Source organism: Lithobates pipiens, unplaced genomic scaffold (assembly GCF_037356315.1).
Source record: "Lithobates pipiens isolate NorthernLeopardFrog02 unplaced genomic scaffold, aLitPip1_a1.2 Scaffold_16, whole genome shotgun sequence".
NCBI lineage: Eukaryota > Metazoa > Chordata > Amphibia > Anura > Ranidae > Lithobates > Lithobates pipiens.
Window position 1 is genome coordinate 314,254,892 of NW_027507748.1, and position 26,577 is coordinate 314,281,468.

The 26,577-nt window shown below is 40.6% G+C and overlaps 1 protein-coding gene across 6 annotated transcripts in view; it reads left to right on the top strand.

Annotated features, from left to right (window-relative positions):
* The first annotated feature begins 615 nt into the window (after window positions 1-615).
* LOC143982700 (mitochondrial glutamate carrier 1-like) overlaps window positions 616-26,577 on the top strand; it is a 32,725-nt gene continuing 6,763 nt past the window's right edge. Inside the window, exons 1-9 of one of the 6 annotated variants that reach the window (XM_077481634.1) lie at window positions 616-775; window positions 3,008-3,139; window positions 8,149-8,194; window positions 18,269-18,369; window positions 18,680-18,805; window positions 18,958-19,013; window positions 22,175-22,265; window positions 25,031-25,149; window positions 25,410-25,614. In XM_077481634.1, coding sequence (XP_077337760.1) covers window positions 18,350-18,369; window positions 18,680-18,805; window positions 18,958-19,013; window positions 22,175-22,265; window positions 25,031-25,149; window positions 25,410-25,614 — 617 coding nt within the window. In that variant the 5' untranslated portion in view covers window positions 616-775; window positions 3,008-3,139; window positions 8,149-8,194; window positions 18,269-18,349. The other 5 variants (XM_077481635.1, XM_077481638.1, XM_077481637.1 and 2 more) reach the window with 5 other exon arrangements.

Sequence of the window (26,577 nt, forward strand, 5' to 3'; positions counted from 1 at the left end):
GAATCCTGGACAGGTGGCAACCCTACTCTGTCTATACCAGCCGCAGCAATCCGCACACCACAGATTCTTGCTACTGGGATTCCCAGCACATATAAACAGTCCATAAAAAATGGAGCCCTGAGAAACTATGGGTTTTATAAGGACCATACTGCCAGAGAGTTGTCACAAATACAGGTTCTTCTGCTTTTATATACTCAACTTTAATCAAGCAGGAGTTTCAGCATATTTTCTCGTCTTTTATGTTGACCGTTGCATTAAAATAAACAGAAAACAAACGAGTGTCACGCCATGCTGAACATATCTATTGTATGATAACATTCAAGTAACATAATAAATAGCTCCATGTTGTTATTAGTGACTCAGGTAAGTACAGCACAAGTCTACAGAATACATCTAACCTCAACAAGAGAATACTGTGTAAGACATTGATACCCCCTCTCCCCTCCCCCACCGTGACACCAGTCTGCAACCCCCTCCTCGGCTGACACTGTTCTGCCTCTGGCGCGCCTGGCCAATACCGGTCACACAGGAATGCGTCTGGCACGTGATTCGCTTTTACAAACGCTCTGGCCTTATGGTGATTGGCTGTGGATGTGTCGGTGACGCCCTCACTAGCAAGGAGCTCTGGAAGTTTCTGAAGACTCTCTTTCTTCTTCGGTTCTCTCGGTGGTGCCGTGTCCTCCATTCATTGTCAGCGGGTCACCTGTACACACCCAGCACTGACCTACCTGCGCTGCTGTACTTACCTCTCATCAGTCGTCTGTGACCGGGGAAGGTGAGTGAGCACAATGAATGAACCTATGACCTCAGTGTAGGTCAGTCCTCATAGGGTGACCAATATTGCAGCCTCCTCTCTCCCCTGTAATAATACTGAATTATGAATGGCAGTGCATGTCATACTACATCCTTGTTGTAGGTCAGGCTTCATTCATACTGCTGGAACCTGTTACTGATGTTATTACATCAGGGAAAAGTTCCTGTGTAATGATTAGGAAAATAATTACATATAAATGCTTTTAAACATATAAGATGTGTACGTGTTTTATTTTCCCCTTTGTTTAGACGTAATTTATGTGCATACAAATGTGTATTCATACGCATAGGGCCAAAACTAACAATTATTTTCATAATACATTAGTTGGCCGATTATTGTGTCGATCGGTTAATAACGTAAAAAAAAAGTGTGGTGTATAATTTAGGTAATATGTAAAGTTTGTTTTTAAAAAAAAAAAGGCAATTTATTTGTCAATAACTCTGTGCATTGGTAAATATAAGCAACCAAAATATCGAATCCACTCTGAGAATGCCAGACAGAAGAGATACTACGAGAGGAGACATATACTGTAAATACTATGAGAGGAGACATATACTGTACATACTATGAGAGGAGATATACTGTACATACTATTAGAGGAGACATATACTATTAGTGGAGACATATACTGTACATACTATTAGAGGAGACATATACTGTATATACTATGAGAGGAGAGATATACTGTATATACTATTAGAGGAGACATACACTGTATATACTATGAGAGGAGACATCTACCATGAGAGGAGACTTATACTTTACATACTATTAGAGGAGAGATATACTATTAGAGGAGATATACTTGGATACTATTAGAAGAGAGATATACTGTGTGTACTATTAGAGCAGATATACTATTAGAGGAGATATATTGTATATACTATTAGAAGAGAGATGTACTGTATATACTATTAGAAGAGAGAGATATACTGTATATAATATTACAAGAGATATACAAGCATAAAATATAAAGATATAATATAGATATAAGATATAAAAGCAGATAATCACTACTGAAAGGGCTTCTTATACTGTAGAACTGTAAAAGTAATATTTACAGTAGCAATTTGCACTTTTTGTACTATAAAGGACTCATTTAATTTTTTTTTTTTTTACCCCATTATGTTACTGGCCAATTAATCGTTTAATCGAAAATAGTAATTGATTTCATAATCGATTGGTTATTGATTAGTTGTTTCAGCCCTGCATACATTTTATATATGTAAGTGCATAAAGCGCATGTTCTTAGGCCTCTTTCACACTGACAGACCGATCAGGTCCAACTGTCAGTTTTTCAGGCAGACCAGATCATACCATCCATAGCTCTGTGGATGGGCAACATCCGATCCGGGCTGCCAAAAACAGATAGATGGGGATCTGTTCTCCATCTGTCTACACCAGTGGTTCTCAAACCTGTCCTAAAGTACGCCCAACAGGCCATGTTTTGGGAATTTATAAAATAGCTGTCCAAAATACTGATTTAAAGCACCTGGGAAAGATAAAAGAAAACCCAGCCTGTTGGGGGTACTTGAGGACAGGGTTGAGAACCAGTGGACTAGAGGATCAGATGGAAACAGACAGGTGGTCTGTTTATATGCGACTGCCCCATAGAGAAGAGCAGGCTGTGTCCATTTTTGTATAGTGGAGCGGACATGGACCTGTCATCTGATCCCTCGCTGAGCAGGCAGATCCCCCTTGACAGAGTCTGCGCTGTATAAAAGGGGCCTAAAGGCCCGTACACACAATACAAAGTAAAATTTTTAGTCAGAATGATCTGCTGATTTTTGGATAGTTAGTATGGTGCTTTTCAACAGCCGATTCCTGTTTTTCGTCAGACTAAAGCCGGATATGCAGACTATAAAATGTTTATCGGTCCTATGAGACTTCATTGAAACCATGAAAGACTTCATCCATCATTTAAGTTAACAAAATTGCCTAGCTGTGATAGTTTATCATCTGAAACTATACTTTCTACTTGTCATATCCATCTTTTTGACGGTGTTATAACGGACTATGGTGCATGCACTGTGAACATTTTCATTGTTTATTTTTTCTTGCCGTTCTTCTATTGTTGCTAATTGGAGCGCTTTTTGTATCTATTCTTTCCGAGTGAATCAATAAAAAAAACTGTTATTTGAAAAAAAAAATATTTTCAAATGTAACTTCAATGTTCGATTTTCGTTTAATTAGTACAGTTTTTCGGACGGAAAAAAATAGTAAGACCAAGACTACGCATGCTCAAACAGAAGAGCGCCTACAAAACTATTCAACACATTACGTCACTTCTGAAGTGGAATTTTGTCGTATGAGGATTTTCGTATGGTGAGTAACCTCTTCATTTTTGACTTGAGACTAGCATGCAACAAAAAAAGAACAAACGGTCGTCCGAAAATCTGATCATGTGTACAAGGCTTTAGACACAGATTTTTGGATTCTGTGTTATGGATCTATATGCAGTTAATGTTTACACACCTGTATGAATGGATCCATTGAAAAAATGCAGCTGTTTCAGATCCACAATGAGCCACCACTTGACCTCCAGGCCATTTCCTTATACTTTTTTTTTTTTTCTATAAAATTACTTGGAACCTCCAAACTGTGTGTGTGTGTGTGTGTGTATATATATATATATATATATATATATATATATATATTAAAATTTATTTAAATGCTGAGGCCCTAGAGCAGTGGTCTCCAAACTGTGGCCCGAGGGCCAGATGCGGCCCTTTGCTTGCCTCAATCTGGCCCTTGGGACATTATTCCTCCAACTGACACCAAGGATGAGGCACCATTTCTTCCACTGACACCATTAATGGGGCACTACTTCTTGTGATAAGACCAACGATGGGGCCACTATTCTTCCCACTGACACTGTCGAAGGGGCACTATCCCTGCTATTGATACCAACCAGGGGCCACTATTTCTCTCACTAACACTGTCGATAGGGCACTATCCCATTGATACCACCCATAGGGCACTACTCCTCCTGCTAAGACCAATGATGGGGCACTATTCCTCCCAGTGACACTGTCAAAGAGGAATTTTCCCTTCCATTGATAACAACCATGGGGCACTATTCCTCCCACTGACACTATCGATGGGGCAATATTCCTCCTCTTAAAAGGAATGATGGGGCAGTGTTTACTCCCACTGATGCCGACACTTTTTCTACTCGCACTGGCCACAGTCTGGCCCCCCGTGAAGTCTGAAGGACAGTAAACTGACCCTTTGTTTAAAAAGTTTGGAGACCCCTGCCCTAGAGGATAAAATGGTGGGTTTTGCACTCAGTTCGCAACTGAACAGGCAAAAAATTCTGATGAACACTGTTAAAGTCTATGGGTCACAAACATGAAAAATTAAAAGTGCTCATTTTAAAGGCTTATATGCAAGTTATTGTCATAAAAAGTGTTTTGGGACCTGGGTCCTGCCCCAGAGGACATGTATCAATGCAAAAAAAAGTTTCAAAAACGCCTGTTTTTTTCAGGAGCAGTGATTTTAATAATACTTAAAGTGAAACAATAAAAATTAAATATTCCTTTAAAAATCGTTCCTAGGGGGTGTCTATATTATGCTTGTAAAGTGGCACAGTTTTCCCATGTTTAGAACAGTACCACAGCATAATTGCATTTCTAAAGGAAGAGTCATTTAAAACTAATCGCGGCTATAATGAATTGTCGGGTCTCGGCAATATGGATAAAACTCATTTAAAAAAAAAAAAAAAGGCATTGGCGAAGGGTTCCCCTTAATTTCCATACCAGACCCTCTTTTTTTTTTTTTTTTTTTTTTTTTTTTTTTTTTTTTCACCATTTTTGGTTCGAGGTTCCCTTTAAATATTCATACCAGCCCCCAAAGGGTATTTTTTTTTTTTTTTTTTTTTTTTTTTTCCTTCTGGCTCCCCCAAACCATTTGCCAAGCAGTGAATTGGCCCTTTGTTTCACTAGTTTAGGGACCCTTGCTTTAGAGAGACTTTTCTTCACTTCAGCTACATTAAGATAAGAAAAGTGAACCCCCCCCCTATAAACAGTTGTCAGTGGAAAAAGTGTTTTGCAGCTTGTTTTACACACTTTTCTTCAGTGCTGACCATGCCTGCACACTAAGCCCCCATTGACAGAAATGGAGCCATACATCAAGACTTGAGATAATCCTGTATCTGGCTTTGTCACCATTCGTAGGAATGGTTACAGTATGTTGCCAGCTTTAAAAATAATTTTCTCATTCGTTCATTGACACACAGCCTTCTTTATTCATAACGATAGGGTTATATTGCCTCTGCAGGAGTAGGACTAGGCAGAACAAAACACTTGGCCTCTCCCATGGGCCATCCTCAGTCAGTATATAACCACCGTCACAACCCCCCCGCCGCTCTAGGTATTCATTTTTTTTTTTCCCCTAGTCAAAAGTAAGGACTTCGTTCCCTGGTGGGATCGCTAGTCCTGGGAATTTTTGTTTATTTTCATTTTGCTTTTCCTGGATTTTTTCCGGTGAAATCTCCACTCAACTGCCGGGCTGGGCCAGCGTGCGTGTGCAGACCTCAGCTACGCGCTAGGTTGGCAGCGACATAATCCCATTGGACAGGGGCTGGCCCTGCGAGTTAAAAGTCTTGCGAGGTTGCATATGACCGTTCTGAAATGGTTTGGTTAGTGTGGTTTAGCTTAGGAGGCCTAGAGTTTAGTTATTGATAGTTTAGTTAAAGGTTAACCTCTACTTTAACCACTTGCCGCCCGCCCTATAGGCAATTGACGGTGGCAAAGTGGTTTCCTAATCCTGATCGGACGTCACATGACGTGATCATGATTTTGAGCCGCTGCGCGCCCCCGGGGGCGCGCATCGCGGCGATCGTTGTTGCGGGGTGTCAGTCTGACACCCTGCAACCGACGGAGACTCTTTACCACGTGATCAGCCGTGTCCAATCACGGCTGATCACAGTGTAAATGGGAAAAGCCGGCGATCGGCTTTTCCTCACTCGCGTCTGACAGAGAGAGAGAGCCAATCGGCTGCTCCTCTGACGGGGGGGGGGGGGGGGTCTGTGCTGATCGATTATTACAGTACAACATATTACTGTGCCGCCCATCAGTGCCCACCTGTGCCGCCTATCAGTGCCCATCCGTGTGTCGCCCAACCATGCCAATTTGTGCCACCTATCAGTGCCCATCCGTGTCGCCTATCAGTGTCCATCAATGCCACCTCATCAGTGCCACTTCAGTGGTGCCACATCATTGGTGCCTATCAGTGCCCATGAGTGAAGGAGAAAACGTACTTGTTTACAAAGTTTTGAAACTGAAACAAAAAAAACATTTTTTTTTCAACATTTTCGGTATTTTTTTTATTTGTTTAGCAAAAAATAAAAACCGTAGAGGTGATCAAATGCCACCAAAAGAAAGCTCTATTTGTGGAAAAAAAATGATAAAAATTTCATTTGGGTATAGTGTAGTATGACCGCGCAATTGTCATTCAAAGTGCGACAGCGCTGAAAGCTCAAAATTGGTCTGGGCAGGAAGGTGTTTAAGTGCCCGGTATTGAAGTGGTTAAAGAGGTACAATTCCAGATAATGAATGTACACAACTTTAAAGTGATTTTATTATTTAAAAAAAAAAAAAAAAAGGTTTTTACTTACCTGTTCTGTGCAATAGAATTAAACAGACCAGCTTTCTAAGGGGGCACTCATGGGAGATCATACTCAAATCTCGTTGTCTGCATCTAAAGATACAGACAGTGGGTCTTGGCCCGCTCCCTCTTCACTGGCTTTATTTGACGCAGCAAAGCCTGTGAGAGCAGGAAGTGAGGGGAGAGAGCTGCTGCAGACGGGCACAGTGCTGGATCGAATGAGGGTTCAGGTAAGTGTAAGAGGTATGAGGGGGATACTACTACTTATGCAATTTTTACCTTAAAGTGGTTGTAAACCCCATTCATGAAATATGACCAGCCGCCCACGATCATTCCCTTCCGAGGCAGAACAGGGATCTGCCAGAGTAAACAAGACAGATCTCCATTATGTCAGGGGATTACACTGAGACCCTGTCTTTCTGCTGTGCAGGAAGACGGATGTGTGTGTTGTCCCAGGCAGCCCATCCCCATACAGTTAGTAAACACACTGAGGGATTAGCAGTGCCATTAGTACATTGTCAGTGCATATTTTTAGCACTGATCACTGTAATGTCACTGGCTTCCATAAAAGTGTCAAAATGTCAGTTAAGTGTCTGATCTGCCTGCTGAAATGTGGCAGTCCTGCTAAAAATCATAGATCACCGCCATTACTAGTAAAAGAAAAAAAATGATAAAAATGCCATAAATCCACCCCCTATTTTGTAGACGCTATAACTTGCGCAAACCAATCAAAATATGCTTATTGTTTGCTACATATTTTTGTAAAAAAAAAAAAAAAAAAAATAAGACTACATATTGACCTACATTGATGAAGAAATTTAGATTAAAAAATAAATAAATTATTGGGTGTGTTTTATAGCCAAAAATAGTTCCCCCCCCCCCTTTACTATTGTTCTCTAATGCTGGCCCAATGTTTCTAATTTTCAAGCAACCAAACAATCAAAAGAGGTGTGCAAATTTATCTTAAGCTAATGGAATGCCAGTCAAAAGGCATTTTCGTTTATTTTTTCCATGCCAGTTTTGATTTGGGCACTGAATTTGGAACTAGGGCAGATTGCTATATGTTCAAATCACAGTATAGTCTCATAACAGTAGTAATATTTCATCCACATATACATTTTATTTTTTCCCATGAAATATATAACCTATTGGCCAATGCTGAACTAGTAGTACATGGTATACAGAAAAAAAAAATCATATAATGTTCCCATACATGTGGATGTTATATCATGACCGCAGTTTCTTTATAATTGAGAACTGGGTTGTAGAGTCCATATGCCATCCAGCAGTGACTGATGTAACATAAGTAAATCCATCAAGAGTCGATGTTTTATTTTTAGGCATTTGTCTATTGGCAAGGTTGTTCTTTGCAGTGTAATATATGTTGGTGTCAATTAACAACAGTTCGTAAGGCCCCTTTCACACTTGTGCAACTTGACCTGCGACTTGGGACTGCAAAGTGGCATTATAAGTCATACCCCATGATTTCCAATGCGTACCATTCATTCAAGTCCGACTTTGATATGAGTTGAGGTGCATAGATCCTCAAGTTTACACAGGAATTCCCTAAAATCGTGGCCCAAAAAAATCACTTGCGCAATTTTAAGTCGTAGCAGTGTGAAAGGGGTCTTAAGCTTCTTTATGTATATTTTTGTATTTGATGTAAACATAGAAAAAAATGACAGTTTTTAATGTTGTGTGTGTTGTGTTTTTTTTTTTTGGTTTAGATCTCTGAAGATTATTGAAACCAGACACTTGAGTTTTTCTTTTCTGGTAAGTCAATTTGAAATGGAGATGGGCGAACGGTTCGGGCCAAACTCTAGTTGTTTGGATGTTCTGCGAACACATGCGGTGTTCGGGGAAAACAACTCCAGAACACCGTTAAAGTCTATGTGACATTGTCATGAAAAATCAAATGTTCGTTTTAAAGGCTTATATGCAAGTTATTGTCATAAAAAATAGTGTTTGGGGACCTGGGTCCTGCTTCAGGGGACGTCTATCAATGAAATACATTTTTTTAAAATGGCTGTTTTTTTCAGGGGAAGTTTTTTTTTTTTTTTGCCGCGACCTCAGCGGCAACTTGCAGATGACTTCTGTATAGAAGTCAATGCAAGTCGCCCCCAGGTCGCCCAGAAGTAGTACAGGAACCTTTTTTTCTGAGTCGAAGCGACTCGAGTCGCTCCTCTCAGAACGGTTCCATTGTACAGAACGGGGGCGACTTGCGAGAGCGCGGCGAGTCGTGTCGCCTCGCATCGCCCGCAGTGTGAACCGGCTCTAAACTGAAACAATAAAAATGAAATATTCTTTTAAATATCGTGCCTGAGAGGTGTCTATAGTATGCCTGTAAAGTGGCAAATTTTTCCTGTGTTTAGAGCAGTACCACAGCAAAAGGACATTTCTAAAGGAAAAATTGTCACTTTAAACTGATTGTGGCTGTAATGAATAGTTGGGTCTCGACAATATAGATAACTCAATGAAAAAAAGAGCATGGGGTCCGGACATACCCCCCGTCCATTACGAGGCCCTTTGGGTCTGGTATGAATATTAGGGGGGAACCCCGAACCAAAATTAAAAAAAGAATTGCATGGGGGTCCCCCTAAAATGCATAGCAGGCCCTTCGGGTCTGATATGGAAATTATGGGGAACCCTGTGCCAAATTTTTAAAAAGAAATGGCATAGGGGTCCCCCTCAAAATCCATACCAGACCCTTATCCAAGTATGCAACCTGGCAGGCCGCAGGTTGCGCCCCCCCCCTCCTGAACTGTACCAGGCCACATGCCCTCAACATGGGGAGGGTGCTTTGGGGTAGCTCCCCAAAGCACCTTCTCCCCATGTTGATGGGGACAAGGGCCTCATTCCCACAACCCTTGCCCAGTGGTTGTGGGGGTCTGTGAGGGGGGGCTTATCGGAATCTGGAAGCCCCCTTTAACAATGGGACCCCCAGATCCTGGCTTTCCCCTTGTGTGAAATGGTAACAGAGTGCAAGTACCCCTACCATTTCACAAAAAAAGTGTCAAAATGTTAAAAATGACAAGACACTTGGGGACAAGTCCTTTATTAAAAAAAAAAAAAGCCCACGATGTCCATTCATCTCCTTTTTTATATCCCTGCAATGGACCGAAAAAAAAATAAAGCTGAGAACGATCCACCTCAATGGGAGGCTCCTGTTGTGTGACACTTCAGCGCCTTTGACAATTCTTATATAACTGAGGGCGGGGCCACCCAGTGACGTCCTCGGGTGACCTCGTCCCCGTATATAGGAACTGTCAAAGACGCTGAAGCGTCACACAACGGGAGCCGTTGAGGCGGATCTACCTCGGCTTTTTTATTTTCTTTTTCGATCTTCCGTGGGGAGATGGAAGAAGATGAATGGACATTGTGGGACATTTTAAAAAGTAAAAAAAAAAAAAAAAAAAATTCTAAACCTGTCTTGACCTGTTCCCACCTCTTTCTATTCACTGGGGAAAAACCTGGTCCCTCATATATTTTATTAGGACCTTTTAAACATAGGCGTTTATCTTCCCTATCCAAAGGAGAGCTCCACTTTTTGTTTGCCCGTGCTCCCCTTGCCCCCTCTGACGTGTGACACTGCACTAACAAAGCTGGCCTGCCTATTTCTCAGTCACTCTTGTCCCCCAGCTTCTAATGAAATGGTTTAAGCTGATAAGTAGAAGCTGAGTCACTGCTGCATGTGATATCTTTCAGGGTGGCAGAAATTCTTAAATGAAATAAAAACTGTTTCCAAGAAACAGTGATGACATCAGAGTAGTGAATTTTAGAAATGAATGTTATTTGCGATTGACTAAATTTTGTAATTGACCCAAAGCAAGTATTTAGCAGTGAAGAAGCAGCTGTATTCATACCATGGGTCACACATTTAAAGGGTCTGTTAATGCAAAAAAATTTTTTATTAGAAAACATTTGTTTTTCTAAGCAACTACATGGAGATACCTTTTTTGTTTTAACTTTTAATTTAGCATTTTCCTTCAAACCATAACATTTTTAGCCTAGGCAGTGACAATACAGAATATGGCTTTCTATTAAAATGGGTAAAAACTGATGTCAGGCTAACGAGGGGTCCTGCCCCTTTTTTTTTTTTCTCCAATGGGGACACCACTTTCTGTGACGTGTGTAAGGTGGAATTTCCTCTTGTTTTCCTGGTGTATGTATGAAACAGGAAGTGAGGTGAAATCTTTTCAATGATTTGGACTCAGTTCAACCCTATGCGGTTTTTAAGGCTTTTTTCAGAAACGTACTACAGTCCATTTAACATGGTTTCCTATAGGACACGTTCACATCTATGCTTTTTTCAGCCGCTGCATTTTTGGAAAGGGTCACTGACTTTTTTTAAATGCATATCGGTGCTTTTTTGGTTCAATAGACTTCAGTGGAGACGCTGCAGAAAGACATGTAGTGTTTTTAATGTGCCCAGTGACAAATTGGCCAGAAAAAAGCCAAAAAAATGCGAAATGCAAATCATGTTAAAAAATGCGTATGCAAAAACGCACCGCAGAATCTATCAAATGCAACCTGCATAGGTGTGAACAAAGTCTAAGGCCCCTTTCACACGGACGATCCGTTCAGGTCCGCCTATCAGGCGGACCTGAATGGATGCTCCATAGAGCTCTATGGAGCGCCGGATGTCAGCGGTGACACGTCCGCTGACATCCGAGCCAATTTGATCCGAAAAAGTGTGACGGAGGAAAAAGCTATTTTTCCATCCCTCGTCGGATCGGGTGACGACGGACACTGTGGTCCGTTGTCACCTGATCTCCCATAGGGGAGAGCGGCGATGTGACAGGTCCGTCCCTGCGCAGTGTGCAGAGACAGACCTGTCATCTTCCTGCTCAGCAGAGATTGCTCTGGCGATCCCCGCTGAGCAAGTGAATATCTACAGGGTGGATCAGCACTGATCTGTCCCGTATGAAAGGACCCTTAGGCCTCATATACACTGCTGCTGGTAAATGGATGTTCAGAGGCAGGTGGATGCTTTTTTCAGCTACCCCAGAACTCATCCAATGTTATCTTATCAGTACATGTACACATTTAATGTTGTTTTTAGGCAGTTGAGTTTAGAGGCCTTTTATGTAAAGCAAAAAAATGAGTTCAGATGCTGAGTTTAGAGGCATTTCAAGCACAAACCGCTTCTAAATGCAGTACCCCTCGTTTTAACTGCATTTTGTTTACAGACTTTTTTTCATTTTTGGCTATTTTGAAGAAGTGCGACATGTAAATGTGGCAAAACTAACATTTTGAACGTGGGTTAGTATATGTCGAATCATTCCGGAGAGGTTGTAAAAATGTTTTGTGTACATGAGGCCTAAGAATCACAGGAAACCTGGTTTGGGTGAGTGTAAAGCTGCTTTTTAAATTTACCTCTACCCTTTTTTTTTTGTGCCAGAAAAGGAGCTGTACAGTTTTTAGTACAGGCATAGAGTGTGTGTCTGTGTGTATAAATATATACAGGCGGTCCCCTTGTTGCAAACATCCGACTTACAGAGGGAGACGACAGGAAGTGAGAGGAAATCTACCCCTAGGAAGGGAAATTCTCTCCTGTAAGCCCTTGTACACACGGTCGGACATTCCAACCGAAAAATGTCCGATTGGACCATGTGTGGGCTCCATCGGACTGTTTCCGTCGGAATATCCGACCAACAAAGTTTTAGAGCTGGGCTATAAAATTTTCCGACAACATAATCTGATCGGACTTTGTCGTTTATAGAGAATTCCGATCGGACAAAGTGCCATGCTCAGATCAAATTCCTAGACCAAAGCTATTGGCTACTAGCCTGAACGTAGTCCCGTCATAACTAAATTACATCATCACGTTATGAACGATCGGATTTTCTGACAACTTTGTCCGACAGTGTGTATGCAACACCAGTTTCGGACAAAATCCGACGAATTTTGTTGTCGGAATGTCCAACTGTGTGTACAAGGGCTAAGAGTTATTATGGTAAAAAGGTACCCACCAGTGCTCGTCTCCACAACAACCCAAAATTTTCAAGAAGGGGAGATGAAATCTGAACAGGGGCACAGACAGCAAAACAAATGTCACAGGGGTGTTAACCCTTCCCTATGCTATCCAAAAAGCTTAAAATTGTTTATTTTTTTGCTGGAGCTACACTTAAAAAAAAAAAAAAAAAAAAATGTACCTGTTCCGACTTAGGCCGCGTACACAGGGGCGGACTGTTCGCCCAAGTAAGTTCGTCAAACAATCCGACAAACAGTCCGTTCAAAATTAGCATGAACGGACTTGACCACACACGATGAACGAACAGTCCGCTGAAAACGTGCGTGATGACGTGTACAGCACGTACGACGGGACTAGAAAAACGACGTCCTATACACTGCAATGCAACCTTCGGCCGTGTAAACCCTTTCTGAGCATGCGCGATACTTAGTCCGTCCAACTTGCCTACACACGAGCGGACTGTCCGCTGAAACCAAGTTTGGACGGACAAAACCAAGTTTGAACGGACTGTCTTACGGAAATTCCGTAAGACTTTGTTCGTCAGACAGTCCGCTGAAACAGTCCGCTGAAGCCCACACACGAGCGGACTGTCCGCTGAAACACTGTTCAGCGGACTAAGTTGGGCGAACAGTCCGCCCGTGTGTACGCGGCCTTACAAACAGATTCAACTTAACAAACCTACAGACCCCTTCTTGTTTGTAAACTCGGGGGCTGCCTGTACATTTTGTGTGTTCTATATTATCTGGGGTTTGTGCTCGCAGTGCTTATAGCACTATACTGCCTTGCGTGCAGTGTTTGCTGTTTTTTTTTTTTCTTCTCATTGTGGATTCAGTGGAAATCCATTCATTGAGGTAGTATTAACAGAGCACATGATTTATCATGGCTGATCAAACAAATACAATAACATGGCTCAGCCATTTTAGTGTATTACTTCATTGTGTTTTTATCTTTTGCATTTAAAAAAAAAAATAATAATTTTTTTAACTCTGTACCACTGTAAAAAATTTCCTTACCTTTTTTTTTTTTTTTTTTTTTTTTAGTGCTTACAATAGCATCACACTCTAGTTTTAGATATTTTCTAACATTTCATGGAAAGTATTTTCATTTGGAACACTAAATGTAAAAGGACACTGGAAATGTATATATTTGGACCTCCGTTCATTTCAAAGGTGTGTGTGTGTGTTAGGAATGAGCTTGGGTTTACTCAGATCTTAGTCTGAACCCGCCAGAGCTATCGTTCCAAAAAGCTGTCACTAATCGCTGCTAATCATAAATGGTTGAGGCATTTCTTGCCCCTCAGCCATGCATATACAAGGGACGTGTATAGACGCACACTATGTTCCCAAAAGTATTGGGGCACCTGCCTTTTACATTCGCATTATCTTGAATGGCATCTTAGTCCGAAGGCTTCAATATTGAGTTGGCCCACCCTTTGCAGCTATAACAGCTTCAACTCTTCTGGGAAGGCTGTCCACAAGGTTTAGGAGTGTGTCTATGGGAATGTTTAACCATTCTTCCAGAAGTGCATTTGTGAGGTCAGGCACTGATGTTGGACCAGAAGACCTGGCTTGCAGCCTCCGCTCTAATTCATCCCAAAGGTGTTCTATTGGTTTGAGGGCAAGACTCGCTCATCCATGTCTTTATGGACCTTTCTTCTGGAAGGATGGTCAAACATTCCCATAGACACTCTGCTAAACCTTGTGGACAGACTTCCCAGAAGAGTTATAGCTGCAAAGGGTGGGATAACTCAATATTGAACCCTACGGACTAAGACTGGGATGCCATGAATATTCTTGTGCGTGTAAAGGCAGGTGTCCCCATACTGTTGACAATCGTGTGTGTATATGTGTGAGATATACAGTATCTCACAAAAGTGAGTACACCCCTCACATTTTTGTAAATATTTTATCTTATCTTTTCATGTGACAACACTGAAGTAGTGAGTGTACCGCTTGTATAACGGTGTACATTTACTGTCCCCTCAAAATAACTCAACACGCAATCATTAATGTCTAAACCGCTAGCAACAAAAGTGAGTGCACCCCTAGGTGAAAATGTCCAAATTGGGCCCAAAGTGTCAACATTTTGTGTGGCCACCATTATTTTCCAGCACGGCCTTGGGCATGGAGTTCAAGAGCGCTTCACAGGCTGACACTGGAGTCCTCTTCTACTGCACAATGACAACATCACAGAGCTGTTGGATGTTGGAGATCTTGCGCTGCTCCACCTTCCATTTGAAGATGGCCCACAGATGCTCAATAGGGGTGCCATGTTGAACTACCAGTGACCAGTATGAGAGAGTGAGAGCGATAACCCCAAATTTAATACACCTGCTCCCCATTCACACCTGAGACCTTGTAACATTAACGTCACATGACACCGGGGAGAGAAAATTGCTAATTGGGCCCAATTTGGCCAATTTCACTTAGGGGTGTACTCACTTTTGTTGCCAGTGGTTTAGACATTAATTGCTGTATTTTCAGTTATTTTGAGTGGACAGCGAATTTACACTGTTATACAAGCTGTACACTCACTACTTTACATTGTACAAAGTGTCATTGTGTGTATGTATGTATGTATGTATGTATGTCTCCGTGCATCCCCCCCCCCCCCCCCCGGCGCGAACGCGTCGGGCCGGCGGCCGGTAATTGAGCCCCCGGCTTTGAGGCCTTCTACGATCCTATGGTTCCTTCTGGAATCTGGCGCCCTCTTGTGGTGGCCATTGGAATTACAACCAGCAATGCTAATGGATGCAATGCTAATTCCCCTGCCTGCCAGCCTATCTTCCTTCCCTTTACTCAGAACCCCTAAACATTTTAGAATAATATATATATAACACCCTAGAGAATAAAATGGTGGTCGTTGCAATACTGTCTGTTACACCGTATTTGCACAGCGGACTTACAAGCGCACTTTTTTGGGGAAAATGTATTTAATAAAAAAAAAAATAAGACAACAGTAAAGTTAGCCCAATTTTTTTTTTTATATTGTGAAAGATAATGTTACGTCGAGTAAATCAATACCCAACATGTCATGCTTCAAAATTGCGCCCGCTCATGGAATGGCGACAAACTTTTACCCTTTAAAATCTCCATAGGCGATGTTTAAAAAACTCTACAGGTTGCACTTTTTAAGTTACAGAGTAGGTCTGGGGCTAGAATTATTGCTCTTACTCTACCGATCACAGTGATACCTCACATGTGTGCTTTCATATATGCTTTCGCTTCTGCATGCAAGCTTGGCGGGACAGGGCGCGTTTAAAATATATATATTTTTTTTATTATTTTAACTTTTTTATTTTTTTCACTGTTCTTTAAAAAAAATAAAATAAAAAAGTCACTTTTATTCCTATTACAAGGAATGTAAAAATCCCTTGTAATAGAAAAAAGCATGACAGGTCCTCTTGTATATGAGATCTGGGATCAGAGAGACCTCACATCTCATATTTACACTAAAATGCAATTTAAAAAAATATTGTCATTTGAAAAAAAATAAAATGTCCCTCTAAGAGCTATGGGCAATGACTTGGAGACAGATGAGGGGCTTGGGGTATCTTCCCCTCACTCGTCTCCATGTCAGGCCAGGGACAGGTCCAGATCGCAGTCACAGACCTGGCTCCTAACTTTTTTAGCTGGCTCCTAGATTCCAAGCAAATTTGTCAACCCCTGTGTTAGAACACTGATCAGTTGCATTCCAGCCCTGTCAGAGCCGAGTCAATCGTTCATAAAATCGTGACTCAGAATCTATAATAAGTGATGTCACCCCCTTTGTTTATCTCATGACTGGTTTACGTCCTATGCCTTCAGGTGAAAAAATGTATGTCACTCAGCAAACCCCCCTTTCAACTCACCTGAGCCTGTTCGTTCCCCCGCGTTCGGCTCTTGCTTGAATAGATGGAATAGATTGATAGATGCAATAGATTGAATTGATGGCAGCGCAGCCATTGGCTCCCATTGCTGTCAATCAAATCCAATGACGTGTGGGCAATGGCAAGTCCAGCATTCTGTGTCTGGATGCAAATGCTGGACTTGGGAGCGTGCCCGCATGGTAACCCCCGGGGAGAGCGCTTCTCCTAGGGGGTTTACCGATGCGGGGAGGAGCTGTGAGCACCATTGGGGGACCCCAGAAGATGAAGGCCTTTCTGTGCAAAACAAACTGCACAGTGGAGGGAAGTATGGTATGTATGTTGTTTAAAAAACAAAAACAAAAAAAAACCTTTAACCACTTCAGCCCTGGAAGGATTTACCCCCTTCCTTACCAGAGGTGTTTTTTTTTTTTTTTGTGATTCGGCACTGCGTTGCTTTAATTGACAATTGCACAGTCATGCGACGTGGCTCCCAAACAAAATTGGCGTCTTTTTTTTTTTCCCACAAACAGAGATTTATTTTGGTGGTATTTGATCACCCCTGTGGTTTTTATTTTTGCGCTATAAACAAAAAAAGAGCGACAATTTTGAAAAAAAAAAAACGCATTATTTTTTACTTTTTTGTTATAATAAATATCCCCCAAAAATAAAAACTATTTTTTTCCCTCAGTTTAGGCCGATATGTATTCTACATATTTTTGGTAAAAAAAAATTGCAATAAGCGTGTTATTGATTGGTTTGCGCAAAAGTTATAGCGTCTACAAAATAGGGGATAGTTTTATGGCATTTTTAATATTATTTATTTATTTATTTTTATTTTTTTTTTTTACTAGTAATGGCGGCGATCAGTGATTTTTATCATGACTGTGACATTTTGGCGGTCACATGGGACAATTTTGACACATTTTTGGGACCATTGCCATTAATACAGCGAACTATGCTGTAAAATTGCATTGATTACTATAAAAATGTCACTGGCAGTGAAGGGGTTAACCACTAGGTGGCAGGGGTTAAGTGTTCCTAGGGGCGTGTTTATAACTGTATGGGGTTGTGTTTGTGTGTGTCACCACACCGATGGCTGACAGGGAGCAGACGATCAGTGTGCTATCACTAGGCAGAATGGGGAGATGCTGTTTACATTGGCATCTCCCCGTTCTTGTGCTCCGTGACACAATCGCGGGTATCCCCGCGGCGATCGAGTCTGCGGGACCCGCGACCACAGTCACGGAGCTCTCAGCAGCCGCTTGCGTCGGTCAATTCAAAGTAATGTACAGGTACGTTACTTTGCCCAGCCGTGCCATTCTGCTGACGTATATTTACAGGAGTCGGTCGGGAACCGGTTAAAGCCATAGGAACATCTTGCCATTGTTGTATTTGTTAGACTAAAATCTAAAAAATGTGTCAGCTAGTTCAGTGGTTCTCAACTCCTGTTCTCAGGACTCACTAACAGGCCAGGTTTGCAAGATAACTGAAATACATGACAGGTGATATCATTTGCTGCTCAGTGATTGCAGTATTCTAGTCTGCATCTCCCCAAGGTAATATATAAAACCTGGCCTGTTAGTGGGCCCTGAGGACAGGAGTTGAGAACCACTGATCTAGTTCTTTGGTATGATTGAAACTTTTGAATTCAAGCAGATTTGAGAAGATTTTATTAATAAGCCATTGAAATGTAGTTTATTATAGCATTGAGGCTGACAAGTTTCAGTTGTACATTTATACTTAAATCTTCGTGCATCTCGTGTTTAGTCAGTCCAAGCCATTAATCCTTGTTCACACTGAATGGCAAATATTTAGCATATTTTATTTTGTAGCTGGCAAAGCACATGAGCCTTTCTCTTCTAAGCTGGGTGATGCAAGCTGCTGTTTTGGTTAGCTTGACCAATGTTTAGTGTTGTGTGCAGTGAGTCACTGGAGTTCCTTGAGCTCATCTTTTTTACCAGGGGTGTGTGCCAGGGGTATATTTAGACACAGCTGATGTGCTTTAAACTGTGCCTTCTTTTTGCAGAGCTCAGTTGGGATTCCGTGCAGGAACAAGCTTGTGCATTTGTGACCAAATAGAACCTTCTAAAGAAGAAAAAACTTGAACATGGCTGAGAAGCAGATTAGGTAATTGAACTTTGGCTTTCCACTTAAAAAATAAAACTAAATAAAGGCTAGGGGATGAAGTAACTTATTTTTGATGAACGGTTTTAAATGCTGCCAGTGTGACCTATTCAGGTTTGATGAGACTAATTTTATAACTGTTTATTGTAACTCTGGTAACACCAAAACCTACAGCTGGTTATCCAGGAACACAATGTTTAATACATGCTTCTGGTAGAGTTTTTAAATGAGGATGTTTTCTAGTCTTCAGGACTTCAGATGTGTAACAGTGTAGAGCTTCTGTGAAATATTTTACCGTACTTTCCTTCCTCAGTTTGCCTGCCAAGCTCATCAATGGTGGAGTTGCCGGAATCGTTGGAGTGAGTTGTGTTTTTCCAATTGACCTGACCAAAACGCGCCTTCAAAACCAGAGGCAGGGCCAGCAAGTCTACAAAGGCATGTAAGTGGGATTAGTCTGGGATAGATTGCTTTTACTTCAGTTACCAGAGTGATGCGTAGCAGTAAATCTACAAATGCTAGAGATATTCTTCAAATTATATTAACAGATTTTTTTTTTTTTTTGTTGTTTCCTATGGCTTCTCTTCATTTCAGATGGGACTGTCTGGTAAAGACTGTGAGATCAGAAGGTTATTTTGGGATGTATAGAGGTATGCAATTTCTTTTTTCTTCCAGCTGGTCACAGCAATTCATTCATCAGATACAACTCAGTAGTAAAACATGCATTGTATGGATTTGCTGAAAAAGGCACTTTTTATTCATAAAGCCCCGTACACACTATCAGATTGTTTGCTGAGTTTTTCCTTCAGATTTACCAAAACCATATAATATGAGGTCAAACCTTAGGAGTTTCAATGTGTATGCAATCAGGCAGGCCCTTCTACTACATGGTTTTGGTAAATCTGAAGGAAAAACTCAGCAGACAATCTGATAGTGTGTACGGGGCTTAAGAGTTGGTTGTCTTTTGGTGGCTTACTAGTCGGTGCAACAATTTCTTTTTATCTGCAAATGCACATAAGTTTGCTAGCTGCAGAGCACTTTTCATTTATTTATTTTCTTTACTAGTGCATCCTGGTTTCGGTTTATGTACGTTGCCTTGAGACAAGCCTGTTCTTGTTAAACATGCTGCTTAATAATACAATGTAATATTCCTGCTTATTTGTTGCTAAAGTGTATTTTACCCTTAATATATTTGGGGCCCCTTTTGGAAAGCAGAGTAGCTGTGTACTGTGTATAATATGATCTAGCCAGAACTTCACAGCTACATATGTATATATAAGTGATAAACCTGGTACTGTAAAGACATACCCCACTGAATATTTTTAGTAGGGACAATTGCCAAATTATTTTGAACGATTATCAAACATAATTTTCATTGGGCCCCTCTTTAATTTAATGTATGGGCTCAAATTCCATGGTTCATTTACAAGTAGCACTTTATTTTTACATGCCAGATTGTTGTGTAGAATGTTGTTTGTTGCATCTGTTTCTTTCATATTGCAGACATATCGCCGTGGATTTTGAGGGCTTGCCGATGTGGCGAAGCCACGATGGATCATTAAAATGGGTCTTACAGTACTACAATTGTAATTAGGAAAAACTTTTCTGTTTTTTACTTTCCCTCCTTAATTTTGAGGATTTTTACACTTTTTTTTTTTTTTATGTATAAAAGTTAGGCTTTCTGTGTCCTGTTGCTTTTCTTCTGTATCTAGTTTTCCCTTATTCTTCAAGACAGTTCATTGAAAGACCTAGCATCTATATATAGTTGTTCTAATATGCTGTGGACCTGTATATGCGTTTTGAGAAGCATTCATTAGTACAGTAAAAAAAAATTGGGAATCCTCTTGAACTAAACTATAGTATACTGTTGGCAGTGTTAAGAAATAACAATGTTTAAATGCAGTATTCGTGACGTTATTCTGCGGTATATCATTTAATAAAACTTCATGAACAAAAAATGTTAAAGGAGAAGTCCAGCCTGAGCTTTTTAGGCTGGCCTTCTCCCGAATTGCACTCCTGTGACCAGCAGTCTGAAGTCCGCTCTCCACGGGTGTCACTGCTAGGCAGCGCATCTTCCTGACTTCCGTAATCTGGATCTGCCAGCTGCCTGGACTGATGGCAGTCTCAGCAAGCCTACCACTCCCCATCTCTCCACAGCTCAGCACTCCAATGAGCGTGGAGGATCAGCAGGAGAGATGCTGACTGACAGGCAGCATCTCTCCACTCAGGGAGGAGTGAGATTCGAGCCATCGGTGGCTCGGTTCTCAGTGCCGAGATGCCAGGGAAAGAGGGGGGGGGGTGGGGTGTGATGAACAAAAAGCAGTTATTGCAAATTATAACTAGTTAATGGTGAGATGGCTATACAGCTAGATTCTGTAAGAGGATAGCACTGGTAGGGAAAAGCCTGATGATGGAGGTCAAGATGTAGTGAAAAAAGCATACAACTGTAGATTTTTAAACTACTATTTTGTATGAACAACTCAGTTCATCTGATGATTTAATAAATGACGTTGACAAGTAGTTCAAAATTTTGTTTGCTTTTAACATTTAATTTTGGAATGAATGAACTTTTTTGAACAGAATCCCCTTTCAATGTTGGATATTTGTTTTGTTCAAAAAAAAAAACCTCTCAAATTTCTCCCCTTAACCATCTGGAAATTACACATTTTGAACAAAGCTCTAGGCCAGCTTAAGAAAACATGAGAATTTAGATACAGTATGTGAGAAAGGAATGGAGGCAAAAGTAATAGATTTAGTTAAATTGTATTACACGTTTGGTGCACTGAGTAGATCTGAAACCATTGACCATTGCAAAAATTGGAGATTTTATGAAAACCACCCCAAAGAAGCATTAGTTTGTCAGCTGCAGTGAAGACGTGCAGGGGGAACAATGCTTAATAATATGGGGTCTTTGGATCGCCTTTTGTAAGGGCAAGCTGGTGAAGTATTTTTAACACTGCCAACTGTACATTAAAATTTGATGGGTGGGTTTATTCTTGATAAATAGTTTGGATCTGTGTAAATGTATATTCTTTTTTTTATTTTTTATTTTTTTTATGGAAATTCAATAACTGTCTTCTTTAAAGTTTCTTTTAAAATGCTCATGCATGATCTATTATACTTTGTGTTGCATCCTGCTGTTTTTCACTTCCCCCCTCCTTGTGTACTGTCCTGTCATCTTTCACTGCTCCAAAGTATGGTTTCTTGTGTTTCTGCAAAATCTGTACACATGAAGATGAAGGCTTGTTTGTGGCTTTTGTAACAGCCGACCATATACATACTAGCCAGTTCTAGAATATAACTGGGTCTTTCAGTCTGTCATGCTGTGTACTACCTTGCAGAATGCATTTAATTATAACCTTTAATGCACATACTGCACTCAGCTGCTTTAAATGACCTACTGCATTGACTTTTATATAGATAACTCCTAATAATTAGACTTTTAGCTGACCAATGCAAACTGTACATGTGCAGTTATATTGCCTTGCACAAGGATATGTTCCTAAACACTTATTAAACAGTATTCATATCAATTAAAAGTAAAATGAAATTACTGGCCATCTTTGTGCTGTAAATCTATACTTTGAAATGACTGACATTTTATAATCAGTTATGGCATGACATATAGCCAAAAGCGCTTGTTCTTTTTATTTTTATTTTTTGTCTTACACAGATGTTTTATCTGTGTGAATAGCAGTTCACATATTGTTTCCCCTGTAGTGTCTGTTATACTGTATTCATGCCACAACTTTCTTTTTATGGAAATGCCATTACTCAAAGGTCTTAAACATAATTTCTTTGTTCTTTTCAGGTGTTGCTGTGAATTTGACTTTTGTAACTCCAGAGAAAGCTATTAAGCTGGCTGCCAATGACTTCTTCAGACACCACTTGGCAAAAGATGGGTGAGTCTGTGCATCAGATATCTGTTATAAAACATTTGGTGTTGTAGAATTGCGTGCAGTTTGGATTTGTGGCACTAATACTGTAGGGTGAAAATGATCTTTTCTGTTTAAAATAGAACTCGGGAGAGTGTAGGAGATTCTGCAGTGCATTGCTAGCAGCTGAATTTAGCCCCACATACTCCTAAGCCAATAATAATTTAACAACCTTACATTTTCAATGCACATTTCACTTTACCTAAAAAAATAGTCCAGAAAAAAAGCATGGTTGCTGGGTTTTGGTAATGGCAGCATGGAAACAACCGTGGTCTTTAAAACATTGTACTGGTTTAACATCATAGGCTGAATTCACAAAGCTAATACATCATAACAAGGATGCTTTTTAACAGTTTGAGTTTTGAAAATGACAATCACATAGCAAAATGATCTATATGCTTAAAGTGACTGTAAAAGATTTATTTTTATAATAAACATGGTATTCTTACCTACTCGGTGCAATGGTTTTGCACAGACAGCCCTGATCCTCCTTCTAGGATCCCCACCAACTCTCCTGGCTCTCCCCCCTCCCTTTTAAAGTGTCCCCAAAGCAAGACCCTGCGTTTTTCTGCATGCATCTTGCAAGGGCATAAAGAAATCAATCATTCTGTATGTGCCCTCTTCACGCCACAACACTAGTATCAACTTGTAAAAGCATGTTGCTGCAAGTGAAATCTTAATTTTCTTTTATCAATTTTTCTGCATGTATGATGTGAGTGGGGCCTTAAAGCCAAACTAAAGGGAGCTATACTCGCCTCTCCTCCAACAGGCTCTAGACCTCGCTAGCATCTTCTGTTTTCAGCTATCTTCAATGGCCAGCACACAATGATGTCACTCCTGTGCAGGAACTAGTCACCCTGGCACTGTAAGCTGAGCTGCGCAAGTGCAGCTTTATCTACATGCCTGGAAACTAAGAGCAGGTAGGTGCATCTTATTGCACAAGAGACTTTACAAGTATCTTCTGAAATAAAGATCCTGCCTGCTCACAGTGAATAAGAGAAAATTACCATAACTACTAAAGAATGTTCACAATATATGAATATTGTTGATTTAAGCTTTGTTTCCCCTCTCTCCCAGGAAAATACATTTGTATGTTGTGTCATGCTCCTGCATACATCTGTGTGTGTTTGTGTGTTTTTTTTCACTTGGAGCAAGGGCCACTTAAGTGACTTGGTAAATAGTCACAGGCCACAATGAGTGGAGCCAGAGCATGACAAGTCCCATGTCCGCTCTACATATGCAGAGCAGACACGGACACAGTCCACTCTACTTTATAGGCCCTCAAGTCAGCCTCCATCTGCCACTCCATAGAGGTGAATGGAGGGTCAGATTGTGTAAAAGGGGCTTAAGGCTGCTTTTACACTGATGCGCAGCAGTTTACCCACACAGAGGGTGCAGCGCAGTACACCTGCAGCTTTCCTGTGGGTTAGCTGCACTTTACCATAGACTTCTGTTATATCCTGCAGGTGTAGTGAAAATCCACCAAACGCTCAGGTAATAACAGAAGCCTGTGGCTCAGTGCAGGTGCGCTGCGCTACACCTGCGGATCAGTTTGAAGGCAGCCCTGTAACCACTAGAGAACAGATATGTCCATGTATACACTGTGATTTTAGTAATAAACTTACCTTTATTAACCGTCTTCCATTCGAGCATCGTCTGATGTTGCTGTCCTAGACAGAGTGCATTTGGTATCAGTCCGCCTGTGATAGGAGCTGGCACTATACAAGAAGCATCCACTTATGTGGCTGTGCTCCGCAACCACTTGCTTCCTCCACCGACCGCTTCATTCACAACACTGATGCTCTGGGATGGCGGATCAGCGATCTGGGCTTGCCAATCAGCCATTCCAGAGGGGCCACTGGTTGGGCACCCCTGACTTAGAGAAAGTAAAGTCTTCCTCTTTAGTTGTACCTACAGGTAAGCCTATAGTAAGGCTTACCTGTAGGTACTGTAAATATCTCTTAAACTTGCACCGTTTAGGAGATGTTTACTATAGACGCTACCTAGCTTTTCATGCCTTTTTCTTGCAGGTTTTATTTTTATTTTTCGCTCGTAAAACCCCCCCCAACTACTTTATTGGTTTCTTTAGATCTGTTCACACATGCAGAGCTTCTACGTCAACTAAGTGACTGCTGGAAAGCAACACGATTGTACTAGTCTATTATTCATAGCATGCATAGTTTGTTATAAGGTAGATTATATTCACATCAAGAGAATTTTTGCCTGCAGACAAATTATTTTTTTTATTATTAAACTTGCCTAAAATGAATACTAAATCAAAGAAGATTGTATGCACATAAAGCATGCATCATTCAAAAGATATTGGAAATTAAGCCTATAATGTACATGTGAAAGGTCAACTTCCAGTTTATAGTGCATTTCCCCAGCTGTACAGCGAAGCAGACATGTTTCAACCTACAGCTTTCTTTTTAAAATCTGTCTGCTCTTATAATAATGTAGCTTTTTTAAAGCCTGTAACAAACCGTCTCTGACCTACATCCTAAGATATTTGATGGCCACCTATCAGATGAACTTGTCGTCAAGTTATTCACCACCCTAGGAAATCGGACTCTGTGTCCATCTGTTAAGAGCTTTTAGATTCAACTTCCCAGGGTAAAAATAGTATCTTCAGATAAAATTTTTCTTGTGGGATACTTTTGTATCCAAAAGATAAAGTACTAAGAGTATGTTTATGAATATAATTAAACATGTATTTTTATTTATTTTTTTAGGAAAAAACTAGCGTTGTCCAAAGAAATGCTGGCAGGAGGTGGTGCTGGGACATGCCAGGTTATTATCACTACCCCAATGGAAATGCTAAAGATTCAGCTACAGGATGCTGGGAGACTAGGTAAAAGTTTGATTGCTTCATAATATCCATTTAGCTGTATATAAGCAGTTGTTTTGATAACCACTTTGGTAAATCTATGTTCTGCTTTATATATGAACAAATTTGCTTTTATGTGCGTGCGTGTTATGTTTGATCATAGCGAGGTACATTCTTTTACTCCCTTTTTATAGATTATGTATTTTTATCTCTAATCCTATGCATCTACCTGTAAATGTTGGTTTTCAGATTAAAGGACTAATGTGTTCTGGCTTGTTTTCCAGCCTCTTGTCAGAAGTCTGCTACAGGGATACCGAGTGTTCCTCATGTCACAAAACATTTAAATGCCATTCCTGTACTATCAAGAGCTTACAATGTTGGACCTACTTTAGTAGCCAACAAGATGTCTGCTTCACAAATTGCTGCTGAGCTTTTCCGTAATGAAGGTGTTAAAGGACTTTACAAAGGATTAGGTGCAACCTTATTGAGGTATGTTTACCAGCTGGAAGTAATGGCATTATCCAACTAAAGATTGTTGAAATAGTTGTGAGTTTGATGTCCTTTTATAATATGTAGCTCTGTTTAGCCAGTTCTGCCATACAGACACCATAGTCGGGTAATGCCCATTTATTATTCTTTGTTTACAGTTAAAGGATAAATTCACCTTTTTGTTACGTGTTACACTCATATTCAGGGTGAAATATGTAACATGTTACAGATGCAACAGCCCTTGCACCCTCTGATCCTCCATTGTGACAGCGAGCGGAGGATTTTCTCCCCACACGCCATCTGGCCACGTCATACATTCAGAGTTCTGTGAATATCAAAACTACAAGTACCTACGACCTTTGCGGCTGTTAGCTTATAGTTCTCAATGAAATACCAGGGCTGTGGTATTTCATTGATGCTTTCTGTCAGTGTGACCATATGAGCAGACAGATACGCTGACAGTCTGCAAAAAAGATGTGCATTTATCTTTTTTTACAAAGGTGAAATTATCATTTAAAGCAATAAGCTTAGTCAAGGCTGTAACTTGATAGGAAGCAGCAGCAGGCCATCTCTGTGCTCTCCCAAAAAAATTGTAAAACAAAAATTAAACTAGTGCACACCCAAATCACCACAATATCAGTACATAAAGGGTTAATTTACATAACTAAGGCCAATGAAACCATAGTTTGGTTTCTTCAAGACAGACCCAGGAATAAGACTCTCTAATTAAACAGCTAACCTTTTTGATTTTCATATATTTATAAAAGCAGGCATCGTATAGAGACATGACAGTACATTAGAGTACATGCACATGATCTCCCCATAGTTCCTCTATGTAGACAAAGGCAAACTCTCAGCTACAAGTATTATATGCATTTTCATTAGAACAGGGAGGAGATCCAGGCTTAAAGTACGTCAGTTAACAAACCTCAATACACATTAATATCGGAAAAATATTTCAGC